Genomic DNA, 19455 nt, shown 5'->3' on the forward strand with positions numbered 1-19455 from the left:
GTCAACTCCTGTGCCTCAGTCAGAATATCCACTGCTGAGAGAGCCTTTTCTCTCCAGACAGGTTTGTCAACCAGATGGAATGTCACATTAAAAACATTAATACTTAACATGTTCGTCTTTTCCCCATTAAAAATATTCTTGGATAGCTGAGGCAGCCAAATGGATTTTCTGGGCAGCATTTACTGGAATTCTTTTACAGCAGTAAGTCTAAGAAATGCTGTTGTCTTTAAGAAAAGAGGAGGTTTGGTTTGATGGCTTGAAAGAAATCTGACATGAGCCAGGAGCCAGATTTACCAGCTGAAATAAAAGATTAATGTGTTCACAAAAGTATGTTGAGCTGTTTACTTCACTGTGCCCCTGCCTTTGCAGAAATTATGCACTGAAATCTTGGTTATTTTTCGTTTTCTGGTCTTGGGATTTTATTATTTGCTATGGTGTGCAGGATAAAAGGTCTGGGGATGTGGGAAACATAAAACTGTGGAACCAAAGGGGATTTTGCCAGAGGCTGACTCACTGTAATTCCAGGGCTTAGGAAAATGACATTTTATAATTAGCTCACACTATTAAGCTATTGCTCTCAAATTTTGAGAAAATTCTCCCATATTACCTCACACCAAATAGATGGGATTTTAAGAGGTCTCAGAGCTTAAAATTATTCGTCTTTATCAGTTACCACTGAGTAGCTGGGATTTATTTGGGGTCTTTTGTTTGCTCTGGAGATCTGCGAGTTCCCCAAATTCCAAAAGCATTTATTAGTCCCATCCACTGCTTTGGAGGAATATGTAAATTCAGTTTTCTGTTCCAGTGTTTCTGGTCTGAATTTGTGCTTGTTTTAATGCCACATTGAGTGGTGGATTTTATGATTAGCCACAGCCCAATGACAAATACTCACCGTGCTTTCATTTAAAGAATACGGGAAGGATAAAACAGTGTTAATTGTGAAAGCAGATTTTCTAAGAATAGGACTTGTCTGGTGTCTTTGTTTTGAATGATCTTTGCTATTTATGTTGTTCTTCCTGCTCCTTACATTGCAGAGGAACTCTGAATTCTGTCTCAGAGCAGGTTGGTTCTGCTTCAGCTCTGCAGCTCTTTACATTGGTTAACACCCTTATGCTGTTGCATATCCCACACCAGGAGTTTTCAAACATGAAGAAGTCTCTTTGTTTGATGGCATTTGGCCTTATTGCAGCAGCACAGCTCACTCACTGCAGTAACCACGGAAGCTTTGCTTCACTTTCCCTCTTTGAGTGTTTGCCAGCAAAGAAAAGCTGCCCTGGAGCTCTGCTACCGCTGTGACAACCTGCAGGGGGTTCTCACTCGCGTGTTTAACCCTCCCCCTGAGCCTGGTGGTGAGGGACACACTGCTCTGGGTTGGTTGCTGTGGGTTTGGTGATGTCTCTCTCTTTTCCTGCTGTTGAGAGTAACCCAGTGTTTCCATTCCAGCGCTGTCGGTGTCTTCAGCTATTCCTAAACTCCTCCTCTAATCCCTCATCTGGGTACAGTTTGACCTAATTTACCATGTTCCTGCCAGCTATGCCAGTTTCATAAGGAGGGGTAAAATGTGGAGTTTATATGAAATACTTTGTTACATTGCACAAGAGTGTTTTTTCTTTCTGTTTTAACAAGGCACTTGTTCATGTGGATGTGTAGCTTAAAACCATCTCTATTGATGTTCCTTTGTTTCCCTTATGAATAAATAAAGCTATTTTAAAAAGAAAAAAAAAGAAAACCCCCAACCTTTGATTCCTTCTGTACGTGCTGTGTTTCCCACCCTGCAGGTGACCCCTGTGTGCCATCCCAGTGGCATGGATGGAGGGGCAGGAGCTCGGGGTGGCTGCCCTGAGGTGGGCAGGACAATCCCCTTCTGATAAGGAAAAATGGATTTGGCAGGGGAACCAGTGAGAAGTAAAATTCTGTGTTGGTCTGTGCAGGTATTTGATTGTGTTTAATTCAGAATGTGAGAGCAGCCCCACTTAATCCTGTGGGAATAATTATGGAATAATGTTATCCACAGGCAGTGCAGGAGGGAGCTGGTTTTTGTGGCTGTGGTTTGGCTGCTGCTGCTGCAGTTCTTGTTTCCTGCTTTTCCTTTGGAGAACCCTGAACAATTGATGAGAATGTGATTCCTCTTTGGCTCAGAGGCACCTTGCAGCATCCCTGTACAGGGTAACATCATTTTTAAAACCCTCTAATATTAAGCAGAATTGTAAATTTTTGAGTTATTTTAATGCTTTCCTCTGGAAATTCAGGGTGCAGCCATAATGCAGGTTAAGTGTCACAAGCTCTTAATTGCTTTTACAGCTCTTAGAGTTTGGGCCAGACTCATTCAAGCATTTTCAGAGCTGAACTTAATGGACTTCCTAAGATTTGAACTGGATTCTCTAAATGCCGTATGCCGACTTCCCAGCTAGCTAAGAGAAAATGCTGAAACAAGAGCTGTTGCTAAGCTCCAGTTCCCAGAGAGGGGAATGTCAGAGCATGGAGGATTTGCCTCCTTGCTCTGAAGCCACAGCCACACTCGGTGTTTCATCCACACTCCCTGACAGCACTGCAGTCACTCCTTTTCTTGCCTTCCAACAGAGCTCAGCAGTTGAAGCTCTCAGCAGGGGATTACATAAATTGGGGCTTTGCTTTTATCCTGGAGAGAATTCAAGGAGCCTCTATTATAATCTTCCAGCTGATTGATCTGATGCCTCTGCCAGCACTGCTGCTGTCCAGGGCACTCTGGAGCAAGGCTCTCATTTGACCCTTCCTGCTGAAATGGTTCTGGTTTCTGTGGGCTGATAAGTAATTGTGTGTGTTTCCAGCAGGAAGGATCTGTGTTCCTGTCGCTGCTGCAGTGAGCGAGCATCTCCTCCAAATGAGTGTCTGTTTACCAGCTCGGTTTCATTGAGCTGGTTTTTGGCAGGCTGCCCTCCTGCTCCCTCCCCTCCCACCTCCACTTTGGCTCACTTTTTCCACAGCTTTCTCAGTACTCCTTTCTCAGCAACATCCTGTTTTTCACCCTTTGCTCCTTCATCCATCAGAGCTGGATCCATTCCTGCACCTAATGTGCCTCAGCAAGGTGAGTCACCTCCTCTTGACACCCCTTAACAGCATTTAAGAAAATGCTGTTGTCTTTCTGTTATATCCCAGAGTAAAACCATAATCCCATTTTTATGATTTATTTTTATCACCTGGATGCTTTAGTTAACATGGATGCACTTTATTTTCAAGCTAAAATATATTTGTATCATCAGTATGCAACCAGTCACCTGGATTTGAAAGATCACAACATTTTTTGGAGTGAAATAGAGCTTGGACAAAACCAGATATGCAAAACTGAAAGTGAGTAATTTATTAACTTACTCCATCTAAAACTTGCTTTACCTTTTGTTCAGGAAATCTGTCCTAATTAATAATTAAATATATTCCTACCTCCAAATGCTGAAATGAGAGAAAACCATTTTTTTTTTTTTTTTTTAATAATCCAGTCACTTTAGCCCCAAGGTGATTTGCTCAGAAGACATGAAAATCCTCCACTTCCATCAGTTAAACTCTTCAGGGACTTTTCTGAGCAGCTCCTTGCACATAAAGACCCACTGGAAAATCTCAACCATGGATTACTTTCAAATGTTTAACAAAAAGAGAGCTGCTTCAAGGAAAGCCTTCAGTCTTGACTGTGCATGTATTGATTCTAATTGGCTGCAACATTTGTGGCCTGATTGTAGCAAACCATCTGGACAGTTTTAGCCTGATACTTCTTTGAAAAAACAGGACATTGGAGACTTTTGCTGCCTTATTTGGGCTGGTTTTTAGCCTTCACTCTTTCAGAGTGAGCTCTCTTACGCATCTCCAAGGTAACAAGGCACAGGCAAACGAGGAAGCTGTGATACAGTGAGTACAAAACACAAGGACGTGAGACTGGAGGCTCACACTGGTTCCTGCCACCTTTGCAAGCACAGGAACAGGATTCCACGGAGAGCTGAAGCAGCAGCACAGAGAGCAGTGTCTGGTGCAAGGGGCAGGGCTTGTGCTGCCCTCAGGGGCCAGGAATCCACAGCCTGGACAGCTGGGAGTCTTGAATAGTAATAAAAAAAGGGAGGAAATTATTCAAACTTCTGGAAATAAAAAGCTAGAGAGGTAACAACAAAAAAGTCTTCCTCCCCTTTCTGTTCCTTGCTGTTGCCTTTCATTTTATAAATAACAGAACCTGGCAGCTGACATGAACTAGCTTTGGTTCACTCCTCATCACGTGCAATCTCAGAATTGGCGCTCCTGATGTTCAGTTCCCGTTGTTCCTGTATGAGTTAGAACTGAAGCACAGGGTCCCTGTCCACTGTCATTCCACTGCGCTAATGCCCTGGCTGCAGGATTTCAGCTGTCAGGATCCTTCCAAAGCACTGCTGTGCATCCTAACCCAATCCAGCTGCCTTCCAAACCTTTCTGTGGGCTCGTGCAGCAGCAGAGCAGACCCTGTGCTATGCAGACCCTGTATTTCCTGCTGGCATTCACACGGATCAAGGAGAGAACTGCAGCAAGCTTAGTGCTTGCAGTGCATCAGGCCAGGCAGCCGGGTTGGGAGGACCCCGTGGGGCTCCCTGATGGAAACAAGGAGTGCACAGGAGCTGCCTTAGGCACAAGTGCTGCTACTGCCACTCTGTCCCCTGTAACTGACAGGGTGAGGCACGAGGCAAAGATAACCTGGGGCACCCCTGCCTGAGCTCCCTCTGGCATCTGTCAGCTCCTAAAGCAGCAGTGAATGAACAGAACTCTACGGCACCTGAGCACAGCCTCCAGCAAATGAAAAGCTGCTTTCAAGCAGGGTGCCAAAAATGGCTCTCTGGAAAGAATGCACACACGTGTATGGCTCCTGTTGATTTTATTTGAATTAAATAAAAAAGTGTATTCCCCATGTTACATTGATTCATCTCAACCAGTCTCAGCAAAAGGCAGGTGAGCCCTCCCACACCCCTGAAATTCAGACACCAGTCTGTGGGCCCTGGGAAAAGTTGTATCTGCATCATTCCCTTGTGGAAACAAACTCCACTGCCAGGCCACCACGACTGAGCTCCTGTTTAACCCTTCATGGCTCCCACTGCCTGAGCAGCACCCACAGCTCTGCTCTGAGCTGCTGGACACACGTCCTGACAGTAGGAATCCCCAAATGTGTTCTTGCCCAGGGGACACTGGCACAGCTTGAGTCTGAGCACAGTGCTCTGGTCTAACGAGGTTGGCTGAGCAGTCCTGCCTTGGCTGCCAGAGCCTCGTTCTGCTGGATGTGGTACTCCTGGAATCTCATGGAGATCCTCTGTGTCATCTTTAGATACTTCTGCAGGCAGTTGTCTGAGCAAGTTATCTACAGCAAGAGGGAAATAGAGGGCTTCAGACAATAATTAAAACACTTCCCCAACCAGGACCCAAAATATCACCACAGACAGGATAAACAATTAGGTGAGTACATCTCATATTGTCAAGCCTCAAGATGAGGGCAGTAGAAAATGTGAAATTTAGTTTTTGTGGTATGCCTGAAACATCTTCTAATATTCATTCTCATACTAAAGTCTCCATGGAAAACACCTTGAACCTAGGAGATACCATCCTTTTGTCCTTGGGCTCCTCTTGTGGCATTGAACTATATATTTTGAAATAAATACTAAATCTATTAAATTAGTACATTTTGTTTTAATTCTGTTTACAGACACATACTGGTTTTGATAGCCACATATGATCCACTCTCTGCTAGCTCAGTTTCACCCTGTTTTGCCCTTGTTCCCATTGGCTCTACCAGCCTTGTGGTACCTGCTTGGTTACCCTTCAGCAAAGCCACCACAGTACATCAGTCAGCTGGACAGGGAAATAAATACCAGGGCCTATTCCATCCACAGTATTTTTAAAATTTAAAGTAGTTTTTTTCTATCTTTAAATGTAGAGAAAGAGTTGTGAGATTTTTTTCTGAGCTACAGTCCTACCAATTTGATATTCTGTGCCATGGCTCAAAACCTTGCTATCACTGCAAAAGGTAAAAATTCGGGTAGAAAGGAAAGCCAACCCTTTTGCCTGGGAAACCAGAGATTGCTTTGGTTCTGCTTGGTACAAAGGGATGCAAAAAGCAGAAGGGATGAAAATGAACAAGACAAAACCCCAGCAGCTCCACACACCACCCAGCACCAGCCCTTCTCTCTCCTCAGCCTGGCACCAGCTACAGCCAAACCTGCTGAGCAGCAGTGAAGTCTCCCTAGGAAAACAACTTTGGGAACTGCCCCAAGCCTCTGCTGCCAGAGGGAGCAGCGTGTGTGACAGCTGCTGGGGAATTCCAGACTTGCGGTGGGACTTGTGTAAGGGAAGAGCTCAGAAGCTGGGTTTTGTCAAGGGATGCATGGGGTATTAATTATATAATAAGGAACTAAAACTTTAAAGAGGAACATGGGAATTTCCACACCAGACAGACCAGTGTCCATCTAGACTAGTGTCCTGTTTGCAGAGACAGGTGCTCTGCAAGAAATCCCATAATGGGTAATAGGGGCAGAACGTCTCATAAGAAAGTTTCTTCCTAGTTCCACTGTTAACAGGTAGCTCCTGTACTACCAGACACGAACCCTCTGCAATCCACAGAAGTAACGTAAGGCAGGTCACAATCAGAAAATGGTCTGGGTTGGGAGAGACCTTAAATATCATCTCATTCCAACCCCCTGCCATGGGCAGGGACACCTCCCACTAGACCAGGTTGCTCCAAGAATCTAAGAGTATTTTTTGGACCTAAATAATCTGTGATCCAGAATAATTATGACCTGTAGTAGAATTCCACTAAATCAGATGCAGGGAAGATTAGGGAACAAAGAAATCTGTCTTGGGAAGCTAAAAGAGCTCTGTTCAGGGCAGCAGAACCAAAGCTAAAAGGAGACATGAGTTTTGCCTGCAGTGAGGATTTGAACTCCAAGGACACAGAAAATGCTCAAAAAACAATTAGTTAGTTTAAAATTTTGGCTTTTTTTTTCCTGCCAGCAGAGTCAAGCAAAGGTTATTAGATTTTTAACCAACAAAATGATTAGGCTCTGAAACAGCCTCTCAACAGGCAAGAAGCAAAACCATGCGACTAATCTTATGGAGAGCTTAATCCTTCTGGAGATGCCAACGTGAGGGAGCTCCCTGCAGTGCAGGGAAGTGGATTTAACAGCCAGAGCTGTGTTCCTGTGACTCACTACAAAGCAGAAACGTGGGCAGGTAAACAAATATTTCAGCAGGATGCTTCAAAGAATGAGATGCAGGCTGTAGGTGGGCAGCTTCCATGTCCATGGAGCTACTATCCATGAGAAGTTAAGGCACGAGAACCTCCACCGACTGCTCAGGGAATGAAACACATGGAATTGCAATGAGCAGCCAATACTCAGTGGAGACTGGGCAGATTCTGTGTGTGACAGCCACGTCTAGAATGGTTTTGGTCAGAAGGGACCCTAAAGAACATCCAGTCCCACTCCCTGCCACAGGCAGGGACACCTTCCACTATCCCAGGCTGCTCCAAGCCCTGTCCAAGCCGGTCTGGAGCACTCCAACGGATAGGGCACTCACTTGGAAGCAACATGCCAGATACCCACACTCCCCTGAAGGCTGCTGCCTGGCTTTAGCCAGCTGAAAGATCAAAACTCTCAAAGTTGCTTCTGAAATTGGAAAGCTGCACAGCAATTCTACAAAAGGGTCATTGGAGGCCATCACCTACCTCTTCTGGTTTCACATCTCTGCTAGTGAAATCCTTTATGCAATCCACGAAGCAATTTTCTGTAAGTTTATTGTATGTGCCAAGAAACTCCTTGAACTGTAAATAAAAATTGGACAATGAATATTAAAAAAAAAAATCTGTTTTAACTTTTCTTGCAGCTGCATGGACTAGCTGGTGACATTGAATCTGAAGGACAAGTCACTAGAAAAATTTACTCTCAGTCAGAAGATTTCAGCACCAAAAGCTGCTCATACTCAAAACGTGCTGTTTGTCAATGGTCACCTGTTTAAATTTTGGTTGTGTTAAGTCAGATGGTAGCTCAAGAGTTTTTGTCCTTCCCTATGCCCTACACCTTCCATTCTGTGTGACAGAGCAGCACAAGACCTTCAAAGCCACCCCTCCCAAATGCAGCATCTCACCTGCTTGATCTGATCAGACTCTGATAATTGTCCAGCCATGTTCCACCGCCTGTGACTCAGTCACCTAAAAGTGAGGATAAAAGTCGAGTTTTAAATAAAAAACATAAATATGAACTGCAGCATTTTACATCAGAATGGAATTTTATGTATCCTTGAAGTGTGTTTAAATGCAACTTTGCTGGCAAACTTCCAAGCCGTTCACGCAAAGAGAAGTTATCTATTGGGAATGTATTCAGTTTAGAAGAACATCCAAGATAATTCCAGGTATGAAACTTTACCAGATCCACCTGTTATTTGCTGTCCTTTAAACACGTTTAGGGCATTTCACACAGCTAAAGTGACTTATAAAGTACCTTATTTATTTTTTTAAGTGCTGTCAAACTTACTAAATAAACTAGGGCAGGAGCTGGGGAAGAAGCAAAGTCGTAACACTTTCTAGCCTTAGAGTTTCAGTGACTTTAGATGGATCTGTAAAAAGTGAGGAAAAAAGGCCAATACAAACTGGCAGTCACTGAACAGATGCAGCACCAGGTGCAGGGCCTGGTTTCTGTGTAGCTGCACCAAACGCATGAACTACAGCAAATGTTGTGGTCATTGACTGTAGTGAATTAAATGCAAGAAAAACACGGAACAGTGAAAATGGCCTTACAGGAATGAAACAGACAAAGGAAAAGGGAAGAAGTAAACAGCCATGGATCCAAGAATTTAAACAAGCATCCTCAAGGAAGACTCACATTCCTAACCCAACACACTGAACATGTTAAGGCTTGAAAGCATCCCTGCAGGTTTCCTAGAATACTGAAGCCTCATCTTCCTTTTCCCTTAATTTCCATGTTATCTAAGACCTATCATCACAGATGATAATGCAAACTAATATCATGTGTTGACAAGAACAAGCTCCTTCGGTTTAATTCAACTCGTGGAAGAAAAATGAGCACTGAAGTGCAACTACTTTGGGGGAAAAGAAGTTCTTTTAGCCCTTTAGCAAGGGCTACTTACAATTAATCTTCTATTATGCTTTGCCAATTTTTGGGCAAGATACTCATGTTTTAGAGAGCTTTAGCTGTTGCAGTCTCTCAGCAGGGGGAAGGGAAGGGGTACACAAGCTGCCTGAACATGAACAAAGAGACAGTAACAATTATTTCTACAACAGAAAGAAAATGAAGCAACTGAAAATAGCACCAGGGAGCTCTCACAAGAGTGAACTCTCCCTACACCCCCTCCCAGCAGCACAGGGATTGTGACATCTGCCTCTTAACATCACACTTTATCCCTGCACAGGGACACAATTCAGGGATTGGAGGCCAAGGGCACAGATGATTCTGGGATGTAAGATGCAAGAATTCCTCGTGGGCAGACAGGTCACATGGGTTATTCTGAAGGAGAACCTACAGGATATGGTGGCTAAGAAGGAACCAGGTTTCATTCAGGCAGTCACTGAATCAGACTGGTTTGGGATGGAACAGACCTTCAAGATCATCTCATTCCAACCCCCTGCCATGGGCAGGGACACCTTCCACTATCTCAGGTTGCTTCAAGCCCCGTCCAATGTGGCCTGGAACACTGCCAGGGATGGGGCAGCCACAGCTTCTGTGGGCAACCTGTGCCAGGGCCTCAGCACCCTCACAGGCAGGAACTTCTTTCCAATATCTAACCCTGCCCTCTGTCAGTGCAAAGCCATTACCCTTTGTCCTGTCACCCCATGCCCTTGTCCCAAGTCCCTCTCCAGCCTATCTCCTCTATCCTAAACCCCTAATTTGTTTTAGGAGAATGGACATGCCCATCACCTGGGGTAACCAGTGAGAAGTGATGGCAACTTTACTCTCACTTCTCAGCCTGTGAGAAAACAAGACCAGTGACAATTCTCTCAGGGCAGGGTATGTAGATAATTAAACAGAAACTGCAGGGAGCAGGAAAGACTTTTGTCCTCTGCCAAACGCGGGAAACTCCAAGCTTCAATTGTCGGTGCCATTTTCTCACGCTCAGCATTGCTTCACAATTTGTGTTTATAGCAGAACTGATGCCTGTCCTTCTGTGACTAATTCGGCAAGATTGGGCAGATTGAAACTGTAGTTTCACAAAGCTTTGACACCTGGGAAAGGCTCTGATTCACATCAGCACAACTGCACCATCTGATCTGAAGTGCCTGAAGCTCTTGTCCCAGTACAGGTATTTCACACATTCCACAGTGAAATTACATGGCTCTGCTGCACCTTCAGCTATAAATCAGCTACTGAACATTCCCAGGAATGTGCAAATCTGGTTCATTCTAAAGTCTGGCAAATGTATTATTTCAAGATTTCCTGCTGCTTCTCCTCTTTCCCTGCAACTCTGAAAAAAGCTTTAAAAAGGGTGATGAAAGAGTGCTCAGCACCTCGACCAACCCACCCCAGAGCTTCCTACAGAGCTGTTCACACCACTCTTGCACGGTTCAGGTTTAATCCTACAGAGCCTGGAGGACTAAACACGATTTCAAAATCCAGCATTGCCCTTCTAAACAAGGCTATTCACACTGCAGGAAGCAGAGATCTCTGAATAAATCTCTGCTGCAAGGGACACACAGTCTGGGTGTGCTGGTTCACCAGAAAGAAGCAAGAACTGGGAAATCTCCCTTCTTGAAAGGCCCTGGAGCTATTCCAAATATGTTTTGGTGTTCTAAAAAAAACATTAAGAGAAGTCCCTCTGAGCAAAATAAACAAGCCCTGTGTTTGGGACTTTTTTTCCCCCACCTTTTAGAGAAGAGCTGAATTTTTCTGGGAAGAAGAGTGATGGAGAGACACTATAAATCCTTCACACTTGTAATCCCCATTAACCATCCGAATTAGGTATAGGTACCACCTACTCCATAAAAAGAAAGCTGAAATGTCTCCTTAAACCTTTGCTTCCAGTTACACACAGAGAACACCACGCAAGTGTTTCTGAAAAGGACAAAGAATAAAAACATCAAGCCAAAGAAATGTGTCAAAGGATAAAAATCACAAGTCAAAGAATTGTGTCAAGGCAAACTCCCCACAGGTTGTAGAGAAAGTTCTTTTATCATGGGGGATTACTAGGCTACAACTGGATGGACATCAGATTTAAAAGAAGCCCAAACTAATTGATTTTAAGAGGCCAGAGGCATTTAATGAAGTGAGGAGAGGCTGAGAAGAGAGAGGGGCTGGATAACCAGGTTTAGCTGGTGCACAGGTTGTTATCATTCACTGCCTTCTGGATTTGGCCTGGACCCTGCTCTGAAGGAGAAGGGATCAGAGGTAGAAATCCAACACCAAGTGTGAGTTATCAGAGTCAGTCTGACCTCAGGCACCAGGGGAGCCTCTCTGAGCACACTGAACACGGTATGGGCGTCAGTCCTGAGGGAAAATACACCTTTTCCCATCAGCACTCTCCGATTTAAGTGAGATCACACTTGACTGACGCTTCTAACTCAATAAAATCAAAACCTGAGGCTAAACCAACTTCACGTCGAGCTTTATTTTTTCGGTCTTTTCCTTTTACTCCCATCCTCCAGTTCTCCCTTCCAAGGGCACATTGAAGCTCCTCAGGAGTCACTCCCTCAGCCAAGCCCCGGCCCAACACCGGGCACAGAGCGCCCTTATCCCCACTGAAAGCTCCCGGTGCAGGGCGGGGATTTCCCCATCCAGGGCCCACGGGGACGCTCCCGGTCCCTCACGGGCTCTCCCAGGCCACGGGAACGCTCCCGGTTCCTCAGGGTCGTTCCCGGTTCCTCAGGGTCGCTCCCGGTTCCTCAGGGTCGCTCCCAGGCCACGGGAACGCTCCCGGTTCCTCAGGGTCGCTCCCGGTCCCTCACGGGCTCTCTCAGGCCACGGGAACGCTCCCGGTTCCTCAGGGTCGCTCCCGGTCCCTCACGGGCTCTCCCAGGCCACGGGAACGCTCCCGGTTCCTCAGGGTCGCTCCCGGTCCCTCACGGGCTCTCCCAGGCCACGGGAACGCTCCCGGTTCCTCAGGGTCGCTCCCGGTCCCTCACGGGCTCTCCCAGGCCACGGGAACGCTCCCGGTTCCTCAGGGTCGCTCCCGGTCCCTCACGGGCTCTCTCAGGCCACGGGAACGCTCCCGGTTCCTCAGGGTCGCTCCCGGTCCCTCACGGGCTCTCCCAGGCCACGGGAACGCTCCCGGTTCCTCAGGGTCGCTCCCGGTCCCTCACGGGCTCTCCCAGGCCACGGGAACGCTCCCGGTTCCTCAGGGTCGCTCCCGGTCCCTCAGGAACGCTCCCGGTCCCTCACGAGCGCGCGCCCGTCCCCCCTCCCGTCCCCTCACGCGCCCGAGGCCCGCGCGCACTCACCGCCCCGCGCGCCGGCCCCGCAGATTCGCCACGCGCGCGCGCACGAGGCCGCCCGCCGCTCACGGGCCCCGCAGATTCGCCACGGGCCAGCGAATCGGCCGCGCGCAGAGCCGCCGCCCGATTTACCCTCTCGGCGCGCGCGTTTCCCGCCGGACGCTGTTGAGAGGCGAACCCGCGTTTCCCGCCGGACGCCGTTGAGTGGACGCCGTGGCCATGGCACCGCGCGCTTCCGGTGCCGGCGGCGGGAGCGGCGGGGGCGGCCGGGCCGGGACAGGACGGGACAGGACGGGACAGGACAGGACTGCACAGCACAGCACAGCACAGCACAGCACAGCACACCGGGAGCGGGGCGCTCTTAGGGACGGCGGCCGTGCCCGCGGCGTGGGAGGGAACTGCGCCTCGGAGCCTTCAGGCTGCTGTCCGGCCACCACAGCGCCCGGCCCGTACGGACGCCCCTTCGTGAAGGCGCCGCTCGCCGAACCCCTCATCGTCCCCCATGGAAGCGGAGAGCAGCTCCAGCCAGGACTCCCTGGGCAGCCTGACGGCCGGCGATGTGCTGATCCGCTCCACGGGGGTCCGCAGGGAGAAGCCCCCGGCCGGCGGCCGCGGCAGGAAAGTGACGGTCGCTGTCCAGAAGCTCCGGGCCGGGGTCTCGCCCTGCCCGGGGGATGTGGCTGCAGACGGAGCTCCCCGCGCTCCCCCGGCCGCGGTGCCGGCCTGGGCTCCGTGCGGGGCAGGGATCCCCCGCCTCTCCCCCGGCGCCGCTCCAGGTGTGTCAGGGACCGTCGGGTTCAGCTCGGGCTTGTGCTGAAAGCGCTGAGAGGCGATTTCAGCCATGGAGGAGTTCTGTAATTAAGGAATCGTTGTATTCTCGTACTGCAATTGTCAGCACACTTTGTTTTCCCGAACTGTTTTGCGCATGGGAAGCGAGTTGTGCAGGCGGTGAGGCCCTGGCACAGGGTGCCCAGAGAAGCTGTGGCTGCCCCATCCCTGGAAGTGTCCAAGACCAGGTTGGATGGGGCTTGGAGCAACCTGGGGTAGAGGAAGGTGTCCCTGTCCCTGGCGGCAGGGATGCTTAATCCCTGTTAAACATCCCTGTTTAAAGGATCTTTAATAACGTTCTGTTTTTCAGAGTTTCCCCCATGCTGTAAATCAAGTTTCTCATTGAGACAGAATTCATTGATGTTTTTAAGCTTCAGCTCAGTCTCCGTGGTCATTTGTGTTATGAGGGTCATGATGTTTAGGCATTCAAAGATAAGGGAAGTGTGGAGCTGTACAGAAAATGCACCACACACCATTATGACCACAATAAAACTGCTTTTATTTTAGGAGTCCTAAGCACCAAGGGATATCCAGAATGTCTGCTTCCAGTCGAAACTTCAGAGCCCATGTTTTTATCCCAGATGGTAAGAAAAGTTTCTGTTCCTTCCTTCAGTCCTGGGCTAAGAGAACAGCAATTTCCTCAAAAACCTGTAGCTCCTCTAAAAGCAGCACAGGATTTTGGCTCAGCCTCTGCACCAAGGCTGTCCAGCTGCTTTTCCTCTTTGAGTTGCTGCAAATGTGGTGTTATTGCTGATGTGTTTGGAGGGACTTTATTTAGCAGTTCTTAATTCTCTGTGTGGGAGCAATCCTGAATTGTCTCAGGTTAGCACCTTGGCTAAACTTAAACGGGTGTAGTTTCACTACTACTTCTTTGGCCACAAAGGAGGAGAAGAAACTTATTCAGCACCTAGAATATATACTTTTAATTTGAATTGTGTTTCTAGAGTTTTAGTGCCTAAAATGCCATGAGTTCTTGACAGCAATGTCCAGATGATTCTGTGGTAGAGATCATTGCATGCTTTATGCCCTTGTGTTACTGTGTGCAAATGGTTCCATTTGTGTGCTCAGCAGTTCCATCTGCCTCTAAAATTTTGCCTACTGTTGGCAGAGGCTTTGATCTCTGCTTTTCCTTCTCTTGTTCTGAAGGATTATCCTGGAGAAGCTGCAGCACAAGATGATCCTTCACTGCTGCTGGAAGATAGCAGAGGACCTGAAGGTAAAACACATCAATCTACTGCTGCAGCCCCCTTTTTTTTTTTCCTAAGAAGACTGATTAATTAAAGGAAAAGGGAGCTTTTAGGTATTTTTCTTCATTACAGAAACTTCTGAGTGAAAATATTCAAAGGTTGCTTTGATAAAATGATGGTAATTTTAACAAACATTCTTAAATTTTGCAAATTTTTCTGCATTCTTGCTGGCATTACACTCTTGTGATTAACTGAGTGGGACTTCTGCCAGTGTACCAGAGTGTTGAGATTCCTTTTGTTAACTAAACTGTTCATGTTCTGAATGGACTATTTGGGGAAGGGGCTTCTTTTGATGCATTTTCCTCTTGTGAATAATTGTACTACAAAGGCATATTTTTCTTCAAGCAGCCTATACCAAAAAAAGTGTATTTCTAATCCTTAAGATTCCTAAGAAATCACAATGTCAGTATATTTTCCTTTCATTTTTGAATATGCCAATTTCAGTCAGACTTAGGGAAGTGAAGGCTTTTTAAAGAAAACACACTTCTGCAGGTTTCTTGGATATCTGGGGCTATGTAGAGGAGAAAAAACACAAAGGCCAAAAATCAATAGTTTGTAGTTTCCTCTTTTACACTCACAGGCAGCAGCTACCTGACTTATCAGCATTTGCTTCCTCTGCCCAGCAAAGAGTGGGTGAGGGAGAGCCTGCAATCCTTTTTGCATAATGTAAAGCTATTAAGATAATTTGTTTTAATTTATAGTGACTGCAGGGAAATATTCATATCACAGTTGTTGAGTTTTTTAGTTTTTAATTATTTTTTGAGTCAAAATTTGCAGCATTTTACTGACTTGGTTGTTTACCATTGAGACTTTACTCACCATTATTGGACTTCATTGATACCAGCATTCAGTGCTAGAAAAATTGTGTTAAATGAAGCCTGCTCTTATCATTTTTTAAGTTTTCTACTTACTGAAGGGAAACAATTTGATGTTGCAATAGATGATGTGGTTCCTGCAGGCAACAGATGCTTCACAGCAAAATGAAATATATTGATATAACACTTGTGAAATAGATATGTTGTGTCAATTATCTCAACAAAATATGTTTGTCCATCCCCACAGATGATGTTTTTATTTCTCAGTATGCTACTGGCCAGAAGGAGGCTCTGAGAGCAGTATTAATGCAAAAGTAAGTGTGAACAGTTGTTAGTGTCTGAGCTGCACTGTTTCTGTACAACTACACCACTTCAGTTTTTGCCAAAATACATAACTGGTAAGGAACAAGTGGGTTTTTTTACTGTTCTCTGCTAGTATTCTTTTTCTGTGTATGAAAGTGTTTCCAGTTGATTTTATTCCTTGGAGTATCTTGTGTCAAAACTTCAAGGAGAAATGCTTATGCAGTGATGTCAATGCTGTTTGTGGGAAATAATTTGCTCAGAGGGGCTATGGAGAAAATGCTGTTTACAAGCATTTGTTTATTTTTATAGAACTCAAAATATTCCTGTTCATAAGGAGGTGAAGGTACAGCTCTTAGGAAATGCCCCCACAGATAAAAGGGAAAGTTTTGGTGGTGACACCAGGTCAGCACCCAGGGAAGTTGACTCTGCAACAACCATTGCAGCAGCCACTGCTGCTGCCATTGCTACGACAGCTCCACTTCTCAAGGTGAGTGAGTAGCTCGTGGGAATAGCAGCTCTTTGTCCTCTTAAAGTCATAAATGTTCCAAACAAGCCTGAAATTGCTGCTGGTAGCTCCAGAGAGCCTGAATGTGCTTTGTGTGTTTGTCATCTCACACTCACTGACCAATATACCAGAGGGAACTAATTTGGATTTAATTAAATAGGCAAAAGACAGAACCTTTGATTTATCTGCTAGAATTTCATAATATTGCTAAACTGCCAAACTTTAGGGCTAAATGGAATTTTATTTCTCTTGGGATGCAAATCCAGGATTCTGTGAAGGATATTTTGTTCTTTTCATGCTCAGACATCTTCTGCAATAATGGTTTTTCTTTCCCCTTCCCTTTTTTTTTAAATCCTTTCTTGCAGGTTCAAAATGATTTGGAAGCAAAAGTCAACTCAGTTTCAGAGCTACTTCAGAAACTGCAGGAGACAGACAGGCAGCTGCAGTGGATGTCTGAACAGCAAGCAAATATGAAGGCTCAGCATGAGGAGCCCCACTGCCACCAGAGAGTCAGCGAGCTTGAGAAGCAGATGAATGCTTTCATGGTGCAACGGATTGAGCACTTGGAAAAGCTCCAGGAGCAACAAATGAATATTCAGGTATCTAAGTCACAATGCAGAAAGTTCAGGTTCATAATTTCTTCTGTATCTCACTGTTAATGTTACAATAATTTGGATTATTTCTTACCATTAGAAAGAAACATCCAGTGAAAGTGGATCAAGAAAGTGAAAACACTCATAACGAGAAAGATGCTGAGGGGCTGGAGTGTGTCCAGAGAAGGGAATGGAGCTGGGGAAGGGTCTGGAGCACCAGGAGTGGCTGAGGGAGCTGGGAAAGGGGCTCAGCCTGGAGAAAAGGAGGCTCAGGGGGGACCTTGTGGCTCTGCACAACTCCCTGACAGGAGGGTGGAGCTGGGTGGGGGTCAGGCTCTGCTGCCAGGGAACAGGGACAGGACAAGGGGAAACAGCCACAAGTTGCACCAGGGTAGGTTTTGGTTGGATATTAGGGAAAATTTCTTCACCAAAGCATGGTCAGACATTGGAACATGCACAGGGCAGTTGTGGAGTCACCATGCCTGGAAGTGTTCAGAAAATGTGGATGTGGCTCTGGAGGACTTGGTTTGGTGGGGAACATGGTGGTGGTGCTGGGAGAAGAGTTGGTAATCTTAAAGGTCTTTTCCAGCCTTAACAATTCTGTGATTCAATGACCAGAAATACTCTGTAATTTTGTCTCCTAGTCCCATCTCATCAGCTCTGCAGTGAGCACACGTGGCCTGCAGCAGGGTCCTGGGCCTGCCTCCGGGCCCCTGACACGACACTCTGAGAAGCCAGAGCACAGATCACTCACTGATGAGGCACCTTTGTCTCACAGGGGTTTGTTCCCTACCAGTGCTGCACCTGCCCAAGGTGGAGACAAATTCTTTCTGTCTTATTTTCATTGTTAGTTTTGCATTAATTTTGTGTCCTTTAATATTGGATTGTGCATCACATCAGTAATGAGTAGGAAACATTTCTTCTGTGTAATTTGTTTTATTGCCCAGTGCTCTTTAAAATTTGTGGGACATTCTGAAGATATTCCAGTATCTTCTGGTTTAGATTGAAGTGAGACTTTTGATTTACTAAGTCTGCACCAGGAGGGGCCTGGATTTAAAATAATCTTATTGAGACGTAATCTGTGTGGAAGCCTGTAACTACAGTTGGGTTTGGGGTTTTTTTTTTAATCCCTTTATGATAGCAGTCAGAAGTATGAAATTTTCTTCCTGTTTACTTTTTGAACTAGTGCAGTAATGTTTGGCATTTTGTGAAGAATTTATAGAGCTAACTTGGGGTTTTTTTCTAGATTTTTTTTTCTAGAGTCTGCAAGGGCAGGGAGTGATAGGACAAGGGGGAGTGGCTCCAAACTGAAGGAATGTAGGTTTAGATTAGATGCCAGGCAGAAATTCTTGTGAGGGTGGTGAGGCCCTGGCCCAGGTTGCCCACAGCAGCTGTGGCTGCCCCATCCCTGGCAGTGTTCCAGGCCAGGCTGGATGGGGCTTGAAGCAACCTGAGATAGTGGAAGGTGTCCCTCCCCATGGCAGGAGGTTGGAACTGGATGATCTTTAAAGTTCCTTCCAACCCAAACCACTTTATGATTCTATGATATCATTTCCTATGAAGAAAATTGTTAACCTTTAAATAACTTTTATTTTTTTAGTATTCCCTGAAGCATATTCAAGCCATTTTCCAAGTCATGGGATTCATACACAAAAATCTCCCCTGAAGACACCAGTTCCTCGGAGATATGCTCCAGAACCTGTACCCAAAAATGGGAAAATCTCAGAGAAAGAAAATTCTGTAATGGAAAAGGAAAATATTCCCAAACCTACAAGAGAAGGTATTGTAAGACACTTCTGTCCTCCAGTGGCCTAAGTAGTTCCTTTAGGGGGTTCCCTAGGGGGTTCCTTTGTGTAGTCCTCACCTTTTCTGACCTGTTGGGTTGCTGGCACTTGAATGCACATATTCAGAATGTTTGGAATCTACATTTGGGAAGGGTTAGTTTTGTATTATAAGTCACTTACTCATAAGTAACTAAAGACTTGAAGACAGTGCTGATTTAATATATAGAGTTTCAGCATGATTGCTCACTGAAATATTTTTTCATAGTCAGGTTTCAGGAAGATTAGAGAGAATAATGTAAAACTTGGGAGCTAGTCAATAACTCTGTCATTATCATTGGTTAAATTGAATTTTAGTTTTTATTTTTTCATGGGTCCACAAGCTCTCTGGGTTATTGTAATGAAAACAGCAGATGTAAAGCAAATGTAGAGTAATTTACTGCTTTTGATCAGGTTCTGTCTCTGTTAAAAAGCTGTCAGGTATTCCTATTGTTCAGTGGGTCCAGGAATAAATTAAATTAGACAAAAGAAGAAGCATTCTGTCTATAATGTCAGATTTGTTCTGAGTGACTCAGTTCATTGCCATCCCAATTCCATCCAGCTTTGCTAATTTAAAGCAATCTTAGAAAGATAGATTGGTGTGAGTGGTTTTAAGTGACTTGCCTTATCTGAAATAGATTTATATTTTTAAATTTAAAAAAATATTTTACTCTTCTTGGTATTATATAATGGTGAAATATCTGGAAAGGAAAAGAAAGCATTAAATATATTGAATTAACTTACCTTTCTTTTTTTCTGCTTCATTTCACTTCATTTTGAATTCTCCAGAAATACCACTGAAGCAAATAGAATATTCCAAGGAGACAGCATTAAGTGGCAATGAGAGGAGCTGGCATTCTGAGAGAGACAGGTGAATAAACACAACAATCCAAAACTGAGGAAGGGTTTCTGTCTGTTTTAATGAAATGGAGAGA

The 19455-nt window shown here is 45.6% G+C and overlaps 2 protein-coding genes across 7 annotated transcripts in view; one reads left to right on the forward strand and one right to left on the reverse strand.

The window, feature by feature from the left end:
• Positions 1-4844: 4844 nt before the first annotated feature.
• Positions 4845-12457, reverse strand: TIMM9 (translocase of inner mitochondrial membrane 9). Of its 4 annotated transcripts, none has more exons than XM_048307383.1 (4): positions 12416-12457; positions 8116-8179; positions 7697-7792; positions 4845-5338 (listed from the first exon to the last, which is right to left on the reverse strand). In XM_048307383.1, the coding sequence occupies exons 2-4, from the start codon at positions 8152-8154 to the stop codon at positions 5204-5206; spliced, it is 270 nt and encodes an 89-aa protein (XP_048163340.1). In that variant the 5' UTR covers positions 8155-8179; positions 12416-12457; the 3' UTR covers positions 4845-5203. The 4 variants fall into 4 exon arrangements, with proteins under 4 accessions (XP_048163340.1, XP_048163341.1, XP_048163343.1 ...); XM_048307384.1 differs by lacking the exon at positions 12416-12457 and adding an exon at positions 10958-11838; XM_048307386.1 differs by lacking the exon at positions 12416-12457 and adding an exon at positions 10954-11838.
• A 206-nt stretch (positions 12458-12663) lies between these two features.
• Positions 12664-19455, forward strand: part of KIAA0586 (KIAA0586 ortholog) — a 68248-nt gene continuing 61456 nt past the window's right edge. For all 3 annotated transcript variants that reach the window (XM_048307364.1, XM_048307365.1, XM_048307366.1), the window contains exons 1-9: positions 12664-13185; positions 13745-13821; positions 14384-14453; positions 15547-15613; positions 15912-16089; positions 16473-16706; positions 17345-17513; positions 18301-18480; positions 19310-19391. In XM_048307364.1, coding sequence (XP_048163321.1) covers positions 12912-13185; positions 13745-13821; positions 14384-14453; positions 15547-15613; positions 15912-16089; positions 16473-16706; positions 17345-17513; positions 18301-18480; positions 19310-19391 — 1331 coding nt within the window. In that variant the 5' untranslated portion in view covers positions 12664-12911. The remainder of the gene's footprint in view (positions 13186-13744; positions 13822-14383; positions 14454-15546; positions 15614-15911; positions 16090-16472; positions 16707-17344; positions 17514-18300; positions 18481-19309; positions 19392-19455) is intronic.

Source organism: Corvus hawaiiensis, chromosome 6 (assembly GCF_020740725.1).
Source record: "Corvus hawaiiensis isolate bCorHaw1 chromosome 6, bCorHaw1.pri.cur, whole genome shotgun sequence".
In the NCBI taxonomy this organism is placed as follows: Eukaryota; Metazoa; Chordata; class Aves; order Passeriformes; family Corvidae; genus Corvus; species Corvus hawaiiensis.